This window comes from Drosophila tropicalis, unplaced genomic scaffold (assembly GCF_018151085.1).
Source record: "Drosophila tropicalis isolate 14030-0801.00 unplaced genomic scaffold, ASM1815108v1 contig_845, whole genome shotgun sequence".
Classification (NCBI taxonomy): Eukaryota; Metazoa; Arthropoda; class Insecta; order Diptera; family Drosophilidae; genus Drosophila; species Drosophila tropicalis.
In genome coordinates, this window is record NW_027173338.1 from 6,641,652 (window position 1) to 6,663,008 (window position 21,357).

A 21,357-nucleotide genomic window follows, 5' to 3' on the forward strand; every position below is an offset into this window, starting at 1 on the left:
TTGATGAGGTTTAGTTAATCTATTTGGAAACAGAGTTGGTTTCCTAGGGGCTAAATACTTAACTGTTTAGTCAAAGTACAGCTTTAAAGTCCACAAAGTCTATAGTTTCTACGTCAATGTAAAGTGTTGACGTTTTTGCACAAAAAAAATATGTTATAGCACTTTTCAACACTGCCATGTGTCAATATACATTTATACACTCTCAATAGAGTTTTCACTAAGGTACAATAGATATGCAGATGAATTATGACGCTTCAAATACATATTACATAGTTCCCACACAATAAATACATAAAACTTTAAACTTTTCCAATACTGTTGTTATTATATATAGATAGTCAACACTACCGACTTTTCATACTCTTTTTATCCTTATCGTTTTCAAACATCTTTTATGATTAAATAAAACCTTTGGCGACAAATTGCTGATCCAGGGGCTACAGTGGCCACCTGTAGTAACTTCGCTTATAACTTGCCGCCTATTAAATAAATCAGCCTTTGACATGTCGTGACATGTTGTCGTTGAGCTTCTTTTTTTTTTTTTTGCTGTCCAGCCTTAATGTAGCCATAAAAATGCGTATAAAATCAAACTGCCACCTACGAAGGACTAACGATCTGTCTCTGCCCCCACCGCCCACTCACTCCCACCCAAAAAAGGCATACACAGACACACACCTTTATATACATTTTTATTACCTGTACAGCAGACAACGTCTAGACGAGAAACTCACATCGGATGACACGGAAGAAAAGGATGCTGTGAAACTGAAATGTTTTTTTTTCCTTTCTTTTTTTCCCCCAAATGCAATCTTAGGAGCCACATTGACATTTTACGAGGAGCTTCCGTGAAACCCTTTATGTAAATTAAAACAAAATGCGTAATACAGTTTTTTTTTATATGGCCTCTGCAGAGAATTTCACCTACATGTATGTACATATTTATGTATTTACATCTACAAATAAATAAAAATACGGAAAAAATAAAATTAAACTACCCAAAAGTTCAAAAGCTTCTCTCCCTGAAGGATTTCAGCTAGAGATCCCCAAGTGAGCTTGGCTTATTGCGTTCTTTTTCTTTGGCTTTACCCACTTCAAGAGTTCAAAAGGCCAAGCAGAGCCACAAGTGGCTTAGGGGAATTTGGTGTGTCCTTTTTTTTGTGAGAGGGGAGAAGAGGTCGGTTCGTCCCCTCTTCATTCTCATTTCTCTTATCCTGGGGGCTGGCTTACGTGTGCAAATGCATTAATAATGATGTGTGTGCACCACGCACGTTATGCGACGTATTGCACGTAATGCGTCACGTGTGCCAACCCCCTTGACCCCTACCCTAGCATCAACCCTCCACCAAAGCTGTTTCTCTACCATCGTAGGAGGGAAAGTAAGGAGAAATGCTTCTCCATTGCTACTGGTACTGGATGTCCCTAGTAAAAACCTGAAACTAAATGCGAATTGTATAATAAATTATTCAATAATTTTTTTTTTCATTCTCATCTCTCTTTCTGCTTAGTGTATAAGTTTATGGTCAAGTACAGGATACAACTGGGGGGACCAAAAAATAAAAAGGTGGCAAATTAAAGTAACTCAATTTGAGTTAGCCATAAGTAGAAATACTTTAAAAGTTGCACGTTGCCCAAGAAAATTATGTGGTAAGGTTCTCTGCAGTACCAGAATTCATCAGGGAACAATTTCATTAAAGTTCTTCTTCGACAGAACCACATTCTACTAACGTTTGCAAACATTTAAACACACAAATAAAAATAGCTAAAAATGGTTTCTTAAAATCGAGAAACTCGTGTTCGAATGGCTTTCCTCTCTACACACTATTCCTCTATAAACAGTATAGTAATAACGAAATGGTTTTTGGGCAGTTTACCAATAGTTAATATGCTTTTAGTAATCTTTGCTGTCGATAACCTCTTAGATCCTTCAAATTTAATCAGCTATACATATTAGAAAACTTTAAAGAAACAAAGGAGTAAGTTCTTCATTTTAAAGTCAATTGTAAAGTTTAAGATATTTAATTGATCATATGTACATACTATAGACAAAAAGTGTTAATAGCAGATCTACAATGAGTTTCAGATGGTTAGAATACAGAACATTTTCTTTAAGTCACTATAGTATTAAAACAGCATATTAAATGATATGCTAGTACACTATTTGGCATAAATTCGACAAAAAGCGATTCTAAAGCCAGCCGTGCTTGAAATGTGCTTATAATTAATTAATATTTCAATGAACTTCTATCTATTATGAGAGTTGATAATACAATAATTTCAATCTAATAAAGTCTATTAAGTGATATTTATATTTATATTTAATTTCATACGATGGCCAAGTGTTTCAATTATAGAATGCCTTTTTATCTTAAATTTCCATTCGTTTTAAATACATATTGGATACATCTTTTAGCTTCAATGTCTAGACACGTCTATGCCACAGTTTCTTTTTCCTTCTCTGACCTCTCTACCTGTTCATTTTCAACTTTGGGTTCTTATTTACAGGTGAGTATGGCTGTGTGTGTGTGTGTGTGCGCGTGTGTTTTTGTTATTATGCTCCCGTATAGTTCTCCTCAGTTTGTTGTTGTTGTCGATTCTGTTGTTTCCTGAATGCCGCTTATGGGGCTTCCATTCCTACCTTACCAATAGTCTCTGTTTACACATAGCCCACCAATCGCTTTTTGGTACAAGTTCCTCTCCGCCTTCTTACCTACTCATCCACTGTCTTTTTTTTTTTGCCGCCCCACCTCTGTTATCCCACATATAAACGTACGGCAAATACGCAATAAATTCAATTAATTGTCTAAAGCTTCTTATTTCAGCAAATTTGTTGCATGTTTGCCCCGGAATGAGCGAAGGGAGAGTTGGGAAAGAAATTTCCTTTTGAATGAATGGTTGGGTTGGGTTCCATCGAGGGTGTGATATGGGGGGCTGGTAAGTCGTTTGATGGTTGGCTGGCAAGAGGTCAGGTACCAGAAGCATTTGCTGTGGTTTTCATACGGGTTTTTGTTTTTATGTTTTTCTACTTAGCTAGTAGCTACTCCATGTACTTGTTCTACAATTTCATTTTATACTTTTTCGTTGGCCATTTAAGTAGCCAATTTAGTGTGGAGGAGAAGTATATATGTAGAAAAATATTTTTCTTTTAAATAGCTTGAAATGCGAGAAGTGTTCTAGGTTGAAAGGATCACACGAAATAAATTAAGAAAACGATAATTTCGGAATACTAGATTGAAATCCAAAAATGTATTTGAATAAAACTCAAAAAGTAAAATAGTTGTGATTCTTCAGTCTTCCATCAGTATGAAATACTTGCATGGTTTATTTCACTTTGAATCTTTAAATTGATGTTTACTGCTTTAAGAGTTTTTATTTTTCTATATCAAAAGAGTTAATTTCATTAAAGTTTATTTGGCCATCACAAATTAATGCAAAGAATTTTTGTTTTTTCATTTATAATCATAAATAAAGTCTCTTGGTGTCATACATTTGCCATTTGCACTAGTTTTTAATATAAAAGTTGGCTGCAACCAACGGCTTCAGGCGTAGTGTCCCTGACTACTCAAAAAATTGTTGGCTGCAACTGCCAGGATGATGACGCCCATGCCCAGGATCAGGCGTAGTGCCAGGCATTCAGTCAGTCAGGCAACAGGCTCCTGACGTTGATGTGTAGCACGTAAATTTCCCCAGTGACATAAACGGAATTTCTGTATTTTTTTTTTTTTTTTTTGCACTACATTCAGCACTTACAAACACACACACACAACCAACCACCCCACACACACACACACACACATTTCCAACCAAGTGTTGTGCGCGTTAAAAAAACTGTATATATGCATATATATATTTTTATTTTTCTACTACCTTTTGCACATGCGAATGACTTTAAACAATTTCCACAACCATTTTTTAATGCGTCTTGGCTTTCTTTTTTTTACGATGCGATGGCAAATAGGCACTAAAAATCTAAGAGGATATGCTGTCGACAAAATGCAGCATATATATGCTATATATATTCTTGTACATATAAAAAAAATGTGTTTGACGCAGTGCCGTTTGGCTTGCTGCTGCAAATTGAATCAAGGAATGTGTAAAGAAGAGAAAACCGAAGAAAACACAGAACAGACTGTTGCTCCTTAAAGCTGAGGGAAATTGAAAATTTTTGCTAACTTAAGCAATCGAATTGTTTAGCTCGTTCCTTTTGACCCTTGGCCCCTGTTTAGTACAACATCCTTACGTACTCCCTTTATGCGCATTAAAAAGGATATAACACAACACAATAAGCGGGCACGAGGAAAAGAAAACGTTTGAATTTCAAGTGATGCGTGTGTCTTTGGCAGTCATAAAACGTTTTAAGGATATTAAAAAATATATATGTAGGTATATACGTATGTATGTATAAGTGGTAGCAAAGGAAAAAGAATAAAAGAGTGCCACCAACTCCTTTCCTCAAAAGCCTGGTGGCAATTCTAACTCAAAAGGGGCATAAAGGGCAGAAATTTTGATGAATTGTGGCAACCTGAGTTCGGTCGGTTGTTCTGTCAGTCTGCCAACAAAACGAATCTTGAGGTTTCTGGGTTTTGCTTTCCATGCTTGACTTTTCTGCGAATCATTACTGTCTAGATTTTGACGTGAAATCAAATGAGATTATGATGAGCAATAGACTTCATGTTTTCAAAAATCTTAAAATATGCAAAATGGTGGCTAATGGAGTAGAAAGTTGAAAAATTGTGCTTTAGATATTGGAAATACATATATTAAAAATATTCATACGACGAAATCGAAGTTTTCTTCAATGATAAATACTTATCGATAAATACGCATGGTTTAATGAGTGCATTGAAAAAGTATTGAATTATATTCCACAAAATATAAATAATGTTTTTAAAATGTAGTCTTTTCTGTGTTCTATGAAATCGTTAGGCTTTTGAAAATGTATAACTTTTGCTTTTGATTTTAACCGACAAACATTTAAGATGAAATCAAATTAGTTAAGCTACCCGACTGTTATTTCAAAACAATTGTCGATAAATGTATCGAAATTCTGGAGTTTAGGTATTTTAAACCGTCTCGACATTTCAAACACCCAACTTCTTTTGTTAAGCTTAAGTTCTGAGATACATTTCTTGGATTTAAATAAATTGTTATCAAGCGGCAGTTGTGTTGTAAAGATTTATAAAGAAAAATTATGGCAGCAGGAAATTGCAGAAGAGCCACGCCCCCACAGAACTTCCCCCCCGCCCACAGGCAAGTCCTGCCATAAGAAAATTCATGTACATATGTATAGTCAGAAATCCAATTGTCATTGTCTAAATTGATAAATGTGAATATGAGGAAAAAGTGAAGGCCCTATATCTCCCTTCTGTGCGTTTTTTTTTCTTTTTTGCCATATATCTTGCTGGCATTCAGCCAACTTCAAACGGCGAAAAAGAGATACAGCGAAAAGGGGTGAGATTTTTGACAAATAAGCGCATAAATTGAGCAAAAGGCAAGGTTTCTTCTCATTTGACCCACATTCAAGAACTATTTATGCTTGACCCTTTGAAAAAAAAAAAAAAACTAAAAAAAAGAATGAACACAAAAAAAGAGCTGAAATGAAAGGAATCCCTCGACTTTTGACCTGCTATGGGCAACGGACTTTGTGTGGAAAATTTTTTTCCTTTTTGCATCATCATCGAAGCATAATATTAATAATCTATCTCTTCTTTCAGTATAAAGTCAAACATGGCTTCAAGTATGATAATGATGCTGCTGCTGGTGCTGCTGATGCTGTCTGGGGGAAGTTATCTCATCAATATTGATTGGTATGGGTGGGTGAAATTGTTCTCGGGGTCGGGAACGGCAACGGCAACTTGAGCCAACAACTTGGAAACGTGTCTAAATGGGAAAAATTGAAGCGTTTCAAATTTCTGCGGTAGCAGAAGAAAAGAAAAACAAGAGTACCAATAAATATTTGAAGTTTTTGCTGCTGTTAGCAGCTTTTGATTCGCAAAGAAACGGTGATTTTTCACCGTGTGATTAGAAAACGACACAAAGTTTACCTATTAAAATAGTTTTTAAATTTTAAAGGGGTTTCCATTCCCCAAAGTTTATCTTTAATAAAACATTTGTTCGAATACTTCCATTTTTAAAGTAAAAGTTGTGGACCTTTAAGTATCTGTTACCCAACCAGTCAACGCTTAGAATTCTCTCATATTTCACATTGGCCTGCAGCCGCATTCAAAGCGAAGAAGTTCATCATTTCATGATGATGTCGCCCTCAATGTTGAGTCTTTCCTCTAAGGTTCCTCTTCGACTTCACTCTCAAGTAGTTTACTTTGCCTGACATTCTTGTGGGTTGGTGTCCTTTGACTTTGGGCCCCATCTCTCAAGCGGTTGCCCCCCATAAAAAAAGCATTTAAGGAAAGGATTGTCTGTGAATATTGACTCGATATTATGCTTGATGGTTTTTTCATATCCTAAAGGGGTAGAAGTATAACATTCTAAAGAAGTGTGAAAGCAAAGTGTAGCCTAATGAAGCGGCATTTTTCTTTCTTTTTTTTTTTTTTTTGAGTTGAATTTCCCGAGTTTTTGTTTGGAGTTTTCTTTTGGTATTTGTTGTTTTTTTTTTGTTTGTCTCAAGTGAAAAATCAATATATGGACAAGCCTCAAATGCAGACATAAAACTCCAATGTGGTAGAGCCACACCCAATATTGAATTACTCTATTTGCCAATGCCAAGAAAGGCAAGGAATGCAGGCTAACTCACTCGGGAAACGTTGCTGCATCGTTACTGCGTCGAGTTGAAAGACATTTTATCCCTTTGATCCCTTTTATTGTGGCCAACGCAGCTGGTGTTGTCTTACACGCGACGCCCCTGGGTAGGAGTCGCAGTCGCAGGACTTATTTTTTCCTTCTCCTTCTCGATAAACCGCAATGACGTCGACATCCTTGTTCACCGTTCGCTCCTCGTACTGCCAACAACAATAACGTGACCTGGCTGCAGTCCAAGTCCAAGTCCGAAACCGGCAATTGGTTTTCTGTTACACAGCGCCTTGCTCTACTCGTCTGCAAGACTCTGACTCCGCTGACTCTCTGCACTTGAATCTGGCCGTCTACCTAGTTGGCTAGCTGGCTGGCTGGCTGGCTGACTGACTGACTGGCTCGATGGCTGGTGTTCCCCTGTTTCGGGCTAGTTAAGTTTGTATTTTTTTCTTTTTCTTTCTTTTTAAGTTTGGCAGCTTGAAAATGACAAATTGCTTCAAGTTTGTCCAGCTCAAAAGTTTCATATTTAAGTTTAAGTTTCGTAGGATTTTTTGCTTGATGTATTTGTGTTGAGCGTGTAATCAACTTGATCCACCTAAGCAAACAATCAATAACACTGACCAACAAACTTCCGTTTGTTGTCGTTTTCAGTAGGTAGATTCTAAATCTGCTATTAGATATTATATTACATATTATGCAGTGTCAAATAACTAGCACCTGAACATTTGTTATAGGATTTGAGCACAGAATTGAATATACATAATATCGTAAATCGGTTCCAATTCGCTTAAGAATTTGAAATTTGAGTTGATGTACATATCCCGGAGATAACACAATGTCTAAAAGGCAAACGAAACTCTCTTCCTTTTCAAAGAACTTATATAAATCGACTTATTGCTCCCTAAAAGTTAAAGTAGATAAAAGAATTTTTCGAATTCTTAATAGAATATAATCCTTATTAATTGTTCCAAGTGCTTTATTCTATTGTAAAATTATGGAGTCTGTAAAGTTTACTGCAAAATTTTCCATATTACTTTAAACTGCACGAAAACTCCCTTAAATATAAAGTCTTCTTGTTGAGCAGAATAGTGGCTAAAACTAAAAATAGTTTTTGAAGGTTCATTAAACTGGCTGCAGCAATGAGATGACAATGAGGACATCGACGTTGGCGACGATGACAACGACAACGACTCCTTTGGACGGGGGCAAAGGATGATGGTGCAGACAATGAGTTTATTTTTTTCTGTTTTTTGGGTGTAGAGACAATGTCGATCATAATCTACATATAGATGGCTTCCCAGTAAATGCCGTAATGCCTCTCACTATCTCTGCATGTGTATCTTCGAGTGTGTGTGTTTGTGTGAGTGTGTGTTTGTGTTTGTGTGCGTGTATTTTGTTTGGTACGTGCCTGCAAGTCGACCGAAGGACATTATTAATGTTATCTCCCTCTCCCCATCATATTATCTTTCTCCCTCTTTGAATTCGATTTTCAGTTTGCCTGCAATGAAGGACACATACTGACTGCATTGTTTGTGCATTGGGCTGGTAAATGATTGGATTGATTATGAGACTTAGGCTAAAGCAGTAGTGGCTGACTGCTTGTTATGACCATGACACGTCCGTGTCATTGCCGTCCGTTGTCTGTACTGTTATCCTTACTCCTTGTCCGTCATTTTGGTTTTTTTCGATATTAACCCTTTTATTTTAGGCAGCTGAAAATTATATTTTTAGCCCTCTGGCGGTAAAATCCATTAAAAGACTCTTGAAATGAAATGAAATATAAATGAAGACAAATATGTAAAAGTTATTGAAATTAAATTTTTGGGCATTAACTAGCTTTGTACCCTAAACTTTTAAGGGCTAACTGTTAACATAAAGTTAAGATTTTAGTAATTTTAGACAATTTAAAACCATGCGACTTAAAGTTTTAAAATTGTAAGTGTTGTTTGAAAATGAAATTATAGAGAACCTTTTGTTAAGAAACTAATGAATTGGTCTTATAAATATGCGATCGAAAAGTTTACTTAAGAAATATATGATATCTATGTATATTCTTATCAATTTCCTTGGAAAACTTTTACGAAAACTGTTTAGAAACATTTTTTTAAAGGGCTTAGGAATCGTATTCCACTTATTTTACTTATTTTTCAAAAGTTTTCTTCTATTAGTTACAAACGAGTTTGTTTTTGATAAAATTTCTTTAAACAAAAAACTCTTTTGTGGTGATAAATTGGTTAACTTCAATCAGACACAGATTTTGACCTTTCTATTTGTTTTCGTTTTACTCCTGTCAAAGTTGCCAGACTTGGTAAATCTTAAACTTTATGCAAAATACTACCTGCCGGGAGCATCGATAAAGAAAAAGTTGATATTTTTCAAGGAATTGTTCACTTTTGTCTTTTGCCAACTTTAAATCGATGGAAATAATAAAATGGCAAATAAGGGAGAGCAAAGAAGAAAAAATAAAGAGCAGCAAAATGAAATGGCAAAAAATTCAATTTTGAAATAAACAAAAGGCGACAACTAAACAACAGAAGAGAACACGTACACTTCGTTCACTTCTCAAACAAGTCCTTGCCTCGGGCTAAGAGCTTGAGGTTGATGGTGGTGTATGGGGGGTGAGGTTAGCAGGGGTGGTGAGGTCTGTGCGGTGTATACACGCAAACTGCAAAATGTGCGGGCTTTGGGAGTAGGTGAATATTGGCATAGAGCTTGAAATTCAATAATGAAATGGTAGTAGAAAAGGTAGCAGCAGCAAAGAGTCACGGATTTGTCGTCGTCGTCGTCGTTGTCGACTGTTGGTGACTTGAAAATGTCTACTAAACATGCAATCGAACTTCAAACTTTGCACAGCTGTTAATTTTGCATGGATTCCCTCTACACATTCAGCCCTCACCATTTTGGCCAAAAGAGAGAGAGAGCGACAAGGATCAAAGTGTGGCAGGAGTTGCACTCTACTACTTAAATACTGAGAGGGGGTTGTTGGATTATTCGCAAAAGACAAGCGACTACGACGACGGCGACGACGACGACGATGTCGGCGACAGTTGTTATTGCCAACATTTTAGTTTGGACGGTTCTTTTTCTCTGTGTTTTTCCTGTGTGTTTTTAAGGGAAAGAGCTTTGAGGGGAGGGGTGTTCTGTGAGTCATGCCCCGAAGTGATGACGAGAACATCTTTCACTCGTTGCAGAGGACGGACGTGTTTTTTTGCGCTTATCAATTTTTATTTTTTACTCGCGATTAATTACTTTTACAAATTTAAATTAAATTAAATTCATTATCGGTTTAATTAATAAAAATTTCAACATCCGAATTTTATTTTCATTTCGCGAATTCTTGCTGTCGCTTTTGTTTAAATTTAAATAAAATCAAAACTTACAACAATACTTGCATTAGCGGTGTTGTTGTTTTGCTTATTTCTTTTGCCTTTTGTCTTTACCGTTTTAACTAACTCTCGCGCTCTTGCGTACAAATTGTTGTTGCATGTGTTCAATTTGACGCGCTCTCCCGCTCTTTCCTATTCTTGATTGATTTGCGCTCTCGTCTTTTGCCTACCCGCGACTCTGTGATACGTGTTTTTGTTTTTGTGCTTTCATCTCTTTTTATTCTTTAGTTGTGAAGGCTTACTCTGCACATTAACCCTTGTGTCAGAACTGGTCAGTATATTCTTTACACAGAATTTTTACCTTTAGAATTTTTATTTTTTGTATTTCCTTTTTTAATTAAATTAAACTTTTTGATAAAATGGTTGTCTGCTCAAAAAATAATTGCATAGTTGCCACTAATGCGGTTGACTCCCATGATTATATTCTGTGTTGGTTGTGTGACAATGCGGTTCACGTTAAGTGTGCAGGTTACACAGGCAGAATCAAGGAGTCTATTGCTAAAGGTGGTGGCTTAAAATATGGATGTGATGCTTGCCGAGAGGTCGAGAATGAGATGCGCTCTTTCATGAGGCGGACTAGAGATAGTTTTGACACTTTAAGGGCAGGTTTTAATAAACTCCAAGCGGAGTTTACTGCGGTGGAGACTCAGTTCAGAAGTTTATCGCTTATGAATGAGTCTCCGAAACGTAAAAGGACCAGTCCTTGGGGTGTTTCTGCATCTGTAGACCCGCCAGCGTCTCTTATCGTCCCCGACCGGTCTCATGCACCGTCCACTCCTAATGTACAGCAATTGATTTCGTTTAAGAGCCCGGTTGTGAATGCTATTAGTAAGGAATTACCGGTATCACCTGGGAATGATCTCTTAAAAACGATGCCTATTGTAGTGTCCGATGTGTCCGGGCAATTACCCATTCCAATGGAAATTGCCGATAGTTCTAAAAGTATCGAGGGCCCCGTAAACAAGTCGACTGCTGCAGTGGGTAACTTGTCCAACGTTACTGCTGCGGCTGACGCTTCGGGACCGCGGCCTCTCGTTGGCATACCACCAAAGAAACATATATTTGTTTCTAGGCTAGACCCTGTTGTCACATCTGATGATGTAATAGCCTATATTCGGAAGAAAGTTAACGTCTCGAATATTGCGGTGGAGAAGTTTAAATTTTCTTATTCTCGGGACATTTCGTCTTTTAAAATTAGTGTTTCTGCCAATATCTTCGACACTATATGTCGAGAAGATTTTTGGCCAAAGCATATAATAGTTAAGGAATATACTGTGAAAAGAAAAATCGGAAACCGATTCGCTTGCCAACAACAACAACTAATACTAATCCTGTCACATCAGCATCTGCTGGTGTGTCAAAAAACTAGCTTCGTCCCTTAACCTGGGTTACCAGAATGTTAGAGGGCTGAGATCTAAACTTTCTAATCTCTTTGTAGATAGTCTTTCTTTTGAACATAACATTCTAGCTTTTACAGAGACGTGGCTAAAACCTGATATTGCTGATGCATCGGTTTTTTCCACAAACTTTTCTATATTCAGACGTGACCGGATTTCTCGTATAGGTGGTGGCGTTCTGATAGCTGTTGATGCTGCTTTATCATCTGAAATGATTCAATTTTCTAGTACCCAGGAGATTGAGTTTGTCTGTGTTAAAGTAAATTTTAAATCTTTTAATGCTTTCATTACTTGTTCCTATATTCCACCATTGTCAGACATGGCGGTATATTTAAATCATTTAGAGGCAATTCAGTTTGTCTCCTCTTTAGTTTCCAGTCAAGACTTGCTCATAGTTGTAGGTGATTTTAATTTACCCGCTTTAGCATGGTCACTAACAGATGAATCTACCACGTTGCTGCCCTCTTTGTCACATGACTTTATTGATGGCCTTCTAGGCTTATCTTTATCCCAAGTCAATCCCGTCTTAAATTCTAATAGAAAATCGTTAGATCTTATTTTTGTATTGGATTCTTCTTATTGTGAGGTTTCTAGGATCGAACCTTTTGTTCTTCCAGAAGACAAATTTCATCCTACATTAAATTTAAAAATTGATTTGCCCTTGCTTTCACCATTACTTGGTTCAAATAAGTTACCTCTAACTAGGTGCTTTCGTAAGACTGACTTTGCCAGCCTTAATGAAAACATTGCTACTACTGATTGGTCTTATCTGTACAATTGTAGAGATATGAACTCAGCTGTTCGATTTTTCTATGATACTCTGAATTCACTCTTTGATATTTGTGTGCCTCTTGGTAGGCTGGAGCGGCTTAACAAACCTCCCTGGTTCTCTCGTGAGTTATCCAATTTGAAAAATGTGAAGACACGATATTATAAGAAGTTTCAAAAAACACGTCGTTCATCAGATTATGCTCTGTATACAGTCGCTCGTTCAAAATTCATGATGCTTAATACACAATGCTATAAGAATTATCTTCAGCGGTGTAAGCTTCAGTTTTCTTCCGACCCTAAACAATTTTATAACTTTGTTAATTCTAAACGTAAGACCTCTGTGCACCCATCTTTTTTGTCTTTTCAAAATAAAAAAGCAAGCACTGATCAGGCAATTGCCGATATGTTTGCGAGTTTTTTCAAAACAACTTATTCCTCAACGGAATATCGAGCAAGTCCGTATCCTTATCATTTAAAAAAGGCTAATTGCATTTTCAATCCAGTCATTGATGAAAGTTCTATTCTTAGCGAACTTAAATTAGTTAAACCTGTTTATTCTCCGGGGCCAGATGGTCTTCCTGGATGCGTACTCAGGTTCTGTGCAAACGCATTATGTAAACCCATTTTAAAATTGTTTCTATTGTCTGTCGAATCTTCCTCTTTTCCATCTATTTGGAAGGAGTCGTATATCATTCCTCTGCATAAAAATGGCAAAAAGTCCGAAGCCTCTAACTATAGGGGTATCTCAAAATTGTCCGCTATTCCGAAAGCTTTTGAGAAAATTATAACTTCTCAATTGCAACATTTTTGCAGTTCTATTATTTCACCATCCCAACATGGGTTTGTGAAACGTAGATCTACAACCACTAACCTTTTAGAATTTACATCAGTAATTATCAAGGGGTTTAAAAATGGTAAACAAACTGATGTAATATATACTGACTTTAGCAAAGCCTTTGATTCCGTTAATCATACCCTATTACTTTCTAAGCTGAGCGACATTGGGTTTCCACCCCTTTTCCTTTCTTGGGTTCGTGAATATTTAACAAATAGAAAACAGAAGGTACTTTTTAAGTCTTCTTTTTCCGCTTCCATTCCTGTGACTTCTGGTGTACCTCAAGGTAGTCATCTTGGCCCTCTGCTCTTCACACTATTCATTAACGATCTTCCATCAGTCATTGTTCATTCGCGTGTGCTTATGTATGCTGACGATGTCAAGCTTTGTCTTACTCATAAAGATACAGATTCATTTAGTCGGCTACAAGCTGATCTTAAAAACTTTCAATCCTGGTGCCAGTTTAATCTACTAAATCTTAACACTACCAAATGTAAGGTAATGACTTTTTTCCGTAACTCTCCTCAACTGGTCACTTATTTTCTAAACAATAGCCCTCTGGAACGTCTAAATAATATGAATGATTTGGGCGTACTTATGGACCATAAGTTAAATTTTAACACCCATATTTCCACCACGGTCGCAAAGGCCATGAGTGTCCTGGGTTTCATTAAAAGATGGTCAAAAGAATTTGATGACCCCTATACAACTAAAGTTCTTTTCACTTCGCTTGTCCGTCCTATTTTAGAGTATGGATCTTGCATTTGGTCACCTCAATATGAGTCGCACCAGATTAGACTTGAATCCGTTCAAAAGCAGTTCTTGTTATTTGCTCTTCGTGGCTTAAGCTGGGATCGCAATGTCAATTTGCCTTCGTATTCTAGTAGACTTCTCTTGATTAACCTTCCATCCCTAACTAACCGTAGAATTATGCTTGGTGTCATTTTTATGCACAAGCTCCTAATTGGTGATATCGACTCGCCTGAGTTATTAGCTCAGGTGAATCTGTCGGTACCATGTAGACGGAGTAGACATCCTTTGATACCTTTATCCCTTAGTCGTTGTTCTTCTAACTATGCTATGCATGAACCTTTTAGGGTCCTCTGCTCTGATTACAACCTTCTATTCCCTGTAATCGGCTCAGAGTTTTCTATTAATATGCTTAAAACATCTATCCTATCCCATTTAGTTAATAGATAGCTGTAGTATTATTTGTTTGTCTGTTTTTTCTATTGTGTACTTGTCCACGCGATTCGTGCCGTGCGTTATACGGCTGCACCCCTCGGTCGGTCGGGTGGGAGGTGGTGCTTGGGCTCGCGCGTAACAGGCTATGTCCTGGTGTCGTAGGGGCCACTTGAACGTACTGCGCATAGTATCGTCAACGTCCGCTAAATCAGCCGGCAGCAGATATAGTCAACTTTAAGTACATGTATGGCTAAAGTGAGGGTAGTTTCGAAAATAATCTACTTTATTTAATTTTTTTTTTTTGGGGAAAATTCGATTACGCATATTTCGGTTAGTTGCATTGCTTCTACAACAATGAAATGAACTACCTTACATCCAATAAAGATCGGTCTTCAAGCAAACGAATTGTTTTTATTATTTAGAACGCTTAATAGTTTTGTAGAAATTCAAAGAAATATTGGAAGCCATGGAAAGTTTATATAGGTATTCCTTAGAGCATTATTTTATGTTGGATTGACAAAGATAAAAGGGAAAACCAAGAGATTGATTTAAAATTTTGTAGTGTTTTTATAAGTTGTGATACTTTTCGCGAATCATAGTGAAGCCTTGGTTACTTTTTGGTAACTTGCTTTGACCCTTTGAATCAAATCGTTCCGATAAATATTAGTCTTTAAAAGCAGACATTCTAAAGAGTTTGTCTGACGTCTAAATCTCAGATCTTGGAAGTTATGTATCCCAAGATTTATTTGTAGAGTTACTTTTAACTTCTTTCTAACTTCTCAATCCACCCTCTGACTTTCCTTTAGTTTTCATATATGTATTATATAGTTATTTCCGACAAGCTCAAAATTTATGCATAAGCTGTATGTATGTATGTACCGCAGCGGCGGCACGTGGTGCCAATCAGCCCTGAGAGTCAAAAGGCAAACTCGAAAAGGAACAGGGTGGCTTAGGGGGCAGAAGAAGGAGAGGGGAGGCAATATTGTAGCTAAACCAAAACTAAAGTGAGCCAACAAACATCAACAAATTCAGCTAGAGAGGAACAACAGCAACAGCAAACATTGCGTGTAGCAAAGAAAATGTTATGATTTCCTTTCAGCTAAGCAGTTAATTTTCCTGTTGAGGGAGTAGATGGCATTGGAGTGGGAGTAAAAGTAAGGAGGAGCACAGGGCGGAGCATTAGGTAAACACTTTCAGAGATGTCAGTTGTAGTTGTGCTGATGCAATGTGCATGTGCTGTTGCTGCTGCTGCTGCTGCTGCTCCAGCTGCATGCCGATAATTATGCATGGGGCGTGTACCTACCTCCATCCCCTCTCATTCCACACTTCTTTTGTGCGGTGGGTCTTCCTTTTGCTGATGGGCTACATGATTTGCAATTTGTTCGCTTTGCTTCTGCTTCTGTTGCTTGCACTTCTGTTTGGTCTATCGTTTAGTCATCCTTTTCAAGTTTAATTGCTCAGATGTTTAGCTGCTTAATTAAATGCAATAGGTACAAACACACACAATCCACTTGAGCTTCGGTCGAGGAATTTCATTTCGCAGATTAAACAGAAAAAAATATCATAAAAATGCTAATAGATAGAAATGGAAATGCTTTTCATTTAACTCTCTTTTTTCAAACCTTTTTCCGACAATTAAGTTATAAAAAAAAGGTTTGCCAACAAGCAGTTAAAGTAAAAATAACATTGAAGTGCTCATTAATTTAGTATTAGTTTATTACCCTAATGAATCAAGTTGAAAGCTACATATAAGCATCAGATTGATCCACTTGAATCAAGTAAAAAGTAGCTTAAGTTCAATAGGCAATTCAAACAATAGTTGCACTTACCTTGAATAGACCAGCAGATTGCGGATTCTTTTCTTATAGTCTTAATAGGGTTTATCCTTGATTTTGAATGAACAATGTGATCATTTTGATTAAGGATTATAAAAGTTCCAAACTCGATGATTTTCTCATGACCCTTTTCAATTAGCATTATTAAGTGGACTAGTTTTGGCATTTATATAAAATTAATTGAATATCAGAGCCAAATTTTGAAATCTTAACTAAAATTTGAAGTTGAATTCTGCTATAACTTTTAATAATAAACATAAATGTGTTTTATTTGTTCTCTAAATCTACATTTCTACCATGAGGTTAAACATGGAATTGAAATTTTAGTTTAATTAACAAATATCTATGTACTTTTTAGTTAATAAGCTTTTAGATTTTAAGCCACAACAAACTACACACAATTCAGTGTACATACATCTTAAATTGCAAGGATGTGCTCGTATTTATAATCCGAATGCAACTTTAATCATAAATTAACAACTCTTATCTCTTGTACTTTTCAGGTAAGCTTCACACTTATTCACCACATTATTCTCAACGATTTAATCCCATCATACAGGTGAGTGAGTGAGTGGGTGAGTGTCGGTCGGAGCATAGCTCCTGGGCACCTTTTACAGACTTGATAGTATTATTAAAATACTTTTGGCCACTTAACACACAATTGTATGCTAAACTGATGGCCGTTTAACACACAAATGTTCACACTTTGACATCATTATATAAATGTGTGTAATCCTGAACTCGTTCCCCTATATCTCCCCCTGGAACCTCCAGATTGGCATTGTCCAACTGGTCTCCTCTCTGCCCACTCTTTCAACAAACATTTATGGATGGCATGACACATACACATGGTTGCACACCGGATAGAGGCACTCACACACATTGTTTGCCGGCAAAATGATGATTTTAGCAAACCAATTCAAATGCAAAAGCGAACTCAACCGAGAACAGAGAGGTGGAGAGAGAGAGAGAGAGAGAGAGACTGAGAGCATAGAGCTGAGAATGCGGTGTAAAACCCAAACCAACACCCAAACAATCAACAACTAATATTGTTGAACAATTGTGCTTCGATGCCTTCGACAAGCTGCTGTCATGATATTCCCAATATTCCCACTCTCTCTTTCTCTCTATCTCTCCTTCGCTGGCATTCTGACGCCAAACTTCATACCACCCACAGGAGAATAAAAAAGGAAATACTAACACAGAAAGCGTCAGACATTGACAGGGCTAGGGATTGGTGATAGGGGGCATAGGGACGACAGTCAGAGTCAGAGACACGGACATATAGACATGGACATGGACATTGTGTGTTTTCGGCCTGCAGCAGTCTGCCCGCTCTGCCAATTGCCTTTGCTATTTGCCCATATTTGTGATTCATCGCTCTCGGCTGTCCGTTCCTGCCTGCCTTCCTCTTTGCTCAGTGTGGTTAGTTTTGCTGGCGCCGTTCTGGTATTTAAATTGCCGCTCCACATATATCCTTGTTCCTACAATCGACGTCGCCTTTAGGGGCCGACGCGACGCCAGCTTCACACTACCCAAAAATAGAAGAATCATTTCGCGTTTTCTCTTTCGAGTTTTGTTGTGTTGTTGTTGCTACTGCTGCTGTTTTTGAGTCATCCGTCGGTCGCTAGCCGCCTTTTGAATTTATTGTTCTTTGGTTAGTGTGTGCGCCGCCATACCCAAACCGTTGTTGGTGAATTTCGAACAATTTTTGAAGCCCATTTTAATGTAATTGCAGTTAATACATTTTCGATATTCGAAATTCGGTAGTTTCCCACAAAAAACATTGCAGGCAGCTGACAGGCCCCCACAATTGAGAGCGAGAATGAGAAAAATAGAGAGAAACAGAGAGAGAGAGAGTGAGAGTGAGACCCTTGTTTTGAGAGTGAGAGAAATAAAAGGCATTGCCAGGTTGCTTGAATTAAATAGAGGAAAGGAGCTCCAACTAAAAAACCGTTATAACTTATTTAAAATTTAATAAAATATACTAAAAACGCAACTTTAATAATTCTAACTAATTAATTAAACTAATTTTAAAAAAAGTTCTTCTATTTATACATCTGTCCTTAGACTTTAATATTCACCCTTAAACTATTTTGTATTTCTCGCATAGAGTTCTTTTATATTATATAACATAAAGGAATATAAAAATTATAAAACCCAGATTTGACTTGTACTATAATTAAGTTTGTTGTTTGCACTTTATTTGGTAGTTATTTTTATTTTTGGGAAGGAAGTAACATTCAGCTTTGTCTCCTTTATCAATATCACTCTCAACTTTAGTGATATCGATCAAATTAACTACATAATGTTTATTCTATGTTTAACCTGTGATGAATCCAGAAGGACAGTGCAATTATTCTTTGTGAAACTAACAACTTTATAAAAGTTACTAATTAGCTAATACTCGAAATAACAGCAACAGTAACTGAAGCCTTTAGTTTTGGTTTATACAATAAAGGATATTTTCTAGCAAAAGTCTATAATAAGCAATCCGAAAATTCGCTTATAGTCCAAAAAGGAGTGTTTGAAAAACCTGTCCACAGTACTGGATGCAAAATTATGTCTTTTACAAATGTAAAATCAAAAAGTTGTAACATATTAATTTCAATCATTTAGTTTTCCTTTTGATATTATCCTTTAAACAGTATTCCTTAATTTAATAGTTTTTCACCTTGATCTCAATTTTAAGGAACGAAAATAAGCTAAGCGAAATATTAAAACGTAATTAAAAAGTGTTTAACTATTCTGGTAATTACTAATTAATTGCCTAACTGTACTTTGGAGACCTCGATTAAAATATTTAGCTCATTATTTTCAAAGATTATATAATTATATCAATTTGTCAATTTAACTTCAAACCTTGTCCTCTTTTTGAGCTCGAATCCGTATATTATGAAATCAACCGGCTTTTTGCACTGCATTTGGCCCGGCTTCAAGCAGTGGGTTACATTACTCTCTGTTTCTCTCCCTCTCGCTCCACTCTCTCTTTCTCTGGTTCTCCCAAATTCTCTCTTTTAGACGAATCTGTCTCGAATTGAACGCATTGTAGCTGAACTGCGCATGCTTCTCTCATGCAGACTAAAAGTTTTTCATTCGAAACATTCCAACATTAAGGCAATGCATGAAAGTTTATATTTTAAGATTTTTTTTTGAAAATGGGAAAAAAAATTTTAAACATTTAAATTTTTTTTTGAGCTTGAAATTTATTTGTAAATTCAACTAAAATCGAAAATAATTTATATTAAATTTAAATCTTTTCTTACGAAGTTGAACCCTGGCTTTTCGAAAAGCCTTTGCTGCCTGCTCACTCTCCCTGAGTGAACGTTGAGAGCGCCGAGCTTTAAGCAGCGTCGTCATCGTCATCGTCGTCGTCACCCTCGGTTGCATGCGGCGCTCTTTCGGTCTTTGGTCTACCATTTTGTATTGGGGGTGCTGTTGCTGCCGCCTTTTCCCCAATGAAAAAAAGAAACTCATACTCTCACACACACACACGGATTTGTCCTTTTGTATAAGCATTGTCCTTGCGTCCTGACACCGACGTCAGCAGCGCCGCCAACGTCGCCGTTGCTGGCGTTGGCGTCAGCGATGAAAACAAAATCGTCAGTCGTTTGCCTGCTGTTGAAAAATTAACATCGGCATAATTTAGTTTGTCTTTGTCGTTCGTTGCGCTCGTTACGTTTTGTCACATTGTTGCCGTCGTTATCGTTCAGCTAAACGTAATAAAAAGGAAAAGCCAGTAGTGTTTCCTCTAGCGTTCCCGACATTCAGAAAAAACGCCGCGAAAAATTTAGACCTTAGCTTAAACAAAATCATAGCATACTTTTTAGCGCAAATAAATAGGAAATCTTACGGCACAAGTAAATTCTGTACAAATATTTGAGCAATCAGCACCAGCATCAAGTGGTTTAGACAAAAGAAAATTATATTTTGAATAAAAATAACAACATATCCTCCCACAAAACAAAACAAAAATAAAAGCTACGATAGGAAAACGAAAAAAAAAAACCCATAAAAGTCTCTATCAACTATAATTACCAGTTTTACTACCATTTTTGCTGCGAGTGTCCAAACAAGTCAACAAAATGCTGATTGGATTAGTACGCGATTCCGTGATGCAGTGCTTCTGCCATACATGCCGTGCTCCGGGCATTTTGCCAGCGGGTAAGCAATGAAAAAAAAAAAAAAACAATAACGATTCAAATCGTAAAAACAAAATACATTTTGGTAACAAATTTGGCTAAAGTGCAAATACCATTCAAATTAATTACAAGCATCTATGATGCCATATTTCAATTTTCTGCAGCCTTTCCACTTGCTGAAGGTCATCGGAATTATCGTGTCAAAGTTCAGGGCAAGTTACATTCGAGTATTCCCCACTCACTTTAAATTTTCCGCCACTTTGGCCTCGTGTATCCAAAAAGTTACTCTATTTGTGTCCTTGTCTTGTACAAAACAAAAAAAAAACTTTTCCTCTTCATTTTTATACCCTTGCAAAAAGGGTATATTAATTTTGGTCAGAAGTGTGCAACGCATAGAACGAAGCATCTCCGACCATACAAAGTATATATATTCTTGATCAGCACGACGAGACGAGTTCAACTAGCCATGTCCGTCCGTCCGTCCGTCCGTCCGTCCGTCCGTCCGTCCGTCCGTCCGTCCGTCCGTCCGTCCGTCCGTCCGTCTGGATCAACGCAAACTCCTCCTAGACCGTAAGAGCTACAGAGCTGAAATTTTGCACGTAGGCTTGTATATACTGCAGGCGTTGTATATCTCGGATTCAGCCGGATCGGACCACTATATCATATAGCTCCCATACAAACCCCAAAGTCACGAACAGTGACTTTTCTCAATAACTTCGTTATTTTCTATGCAATTATCGTGAAACTTAATATTAGAGAGTTTACTACGCCTATAAGCGACTATGCCAAATTTGATCAAGATCGGGTGACTATATCATATAGCTCCCATACAAACGGCCAAGTCACGAACAGTGACTTTCTCAATAACTTCGTTATTTTCTGAGCTATTGTCGTGAAACTTAATATTAGAGAGTTTACTACGCCTATAAGCGACTATGCCAAATTTGATCAAGATCAGGTGACTATATCATATAGCTCCCATAGGAACGATTGGTCGAAAACAGTGACTTTTGTAAATAACTTCGTTACTTTTAACGCGATTGCTTTTAAATTAAACATTTC

General features: G+C 37.1%; 1 protein-coding gene across 3 annotated transcripts in view; it reads left to right on the forward strand.

Moving 5' to 3' along the window:
- Positions 1-21,357, forward strand: part of stai (stathmin) — an 82,952-nt gene that overhangs the window by 16,201 nt on the left and 45,394 nt on the right. Inside the window, exon 1 of one of the 3 annotated variants that reach the window (XM_068294940.1) lies at positions 19,793-20,317. The exons of 1 other annotated variant lie outside the window; for it this stretch is intronic. In XM_068294940.1, the coding sequence (XP_068151041.1) occupies positions 20,239-20,317 (79 nt within the window). In that variant the 5' untranslated portion in view covers positions 19,793-20,238. Of the gene's footprint in view, positions 1-19,792; positions 20,318-21,357 lie in introns of those variants that run through there. One more of the 3 variants, XM_068294938.1, reaches the window with a different exon arrangement.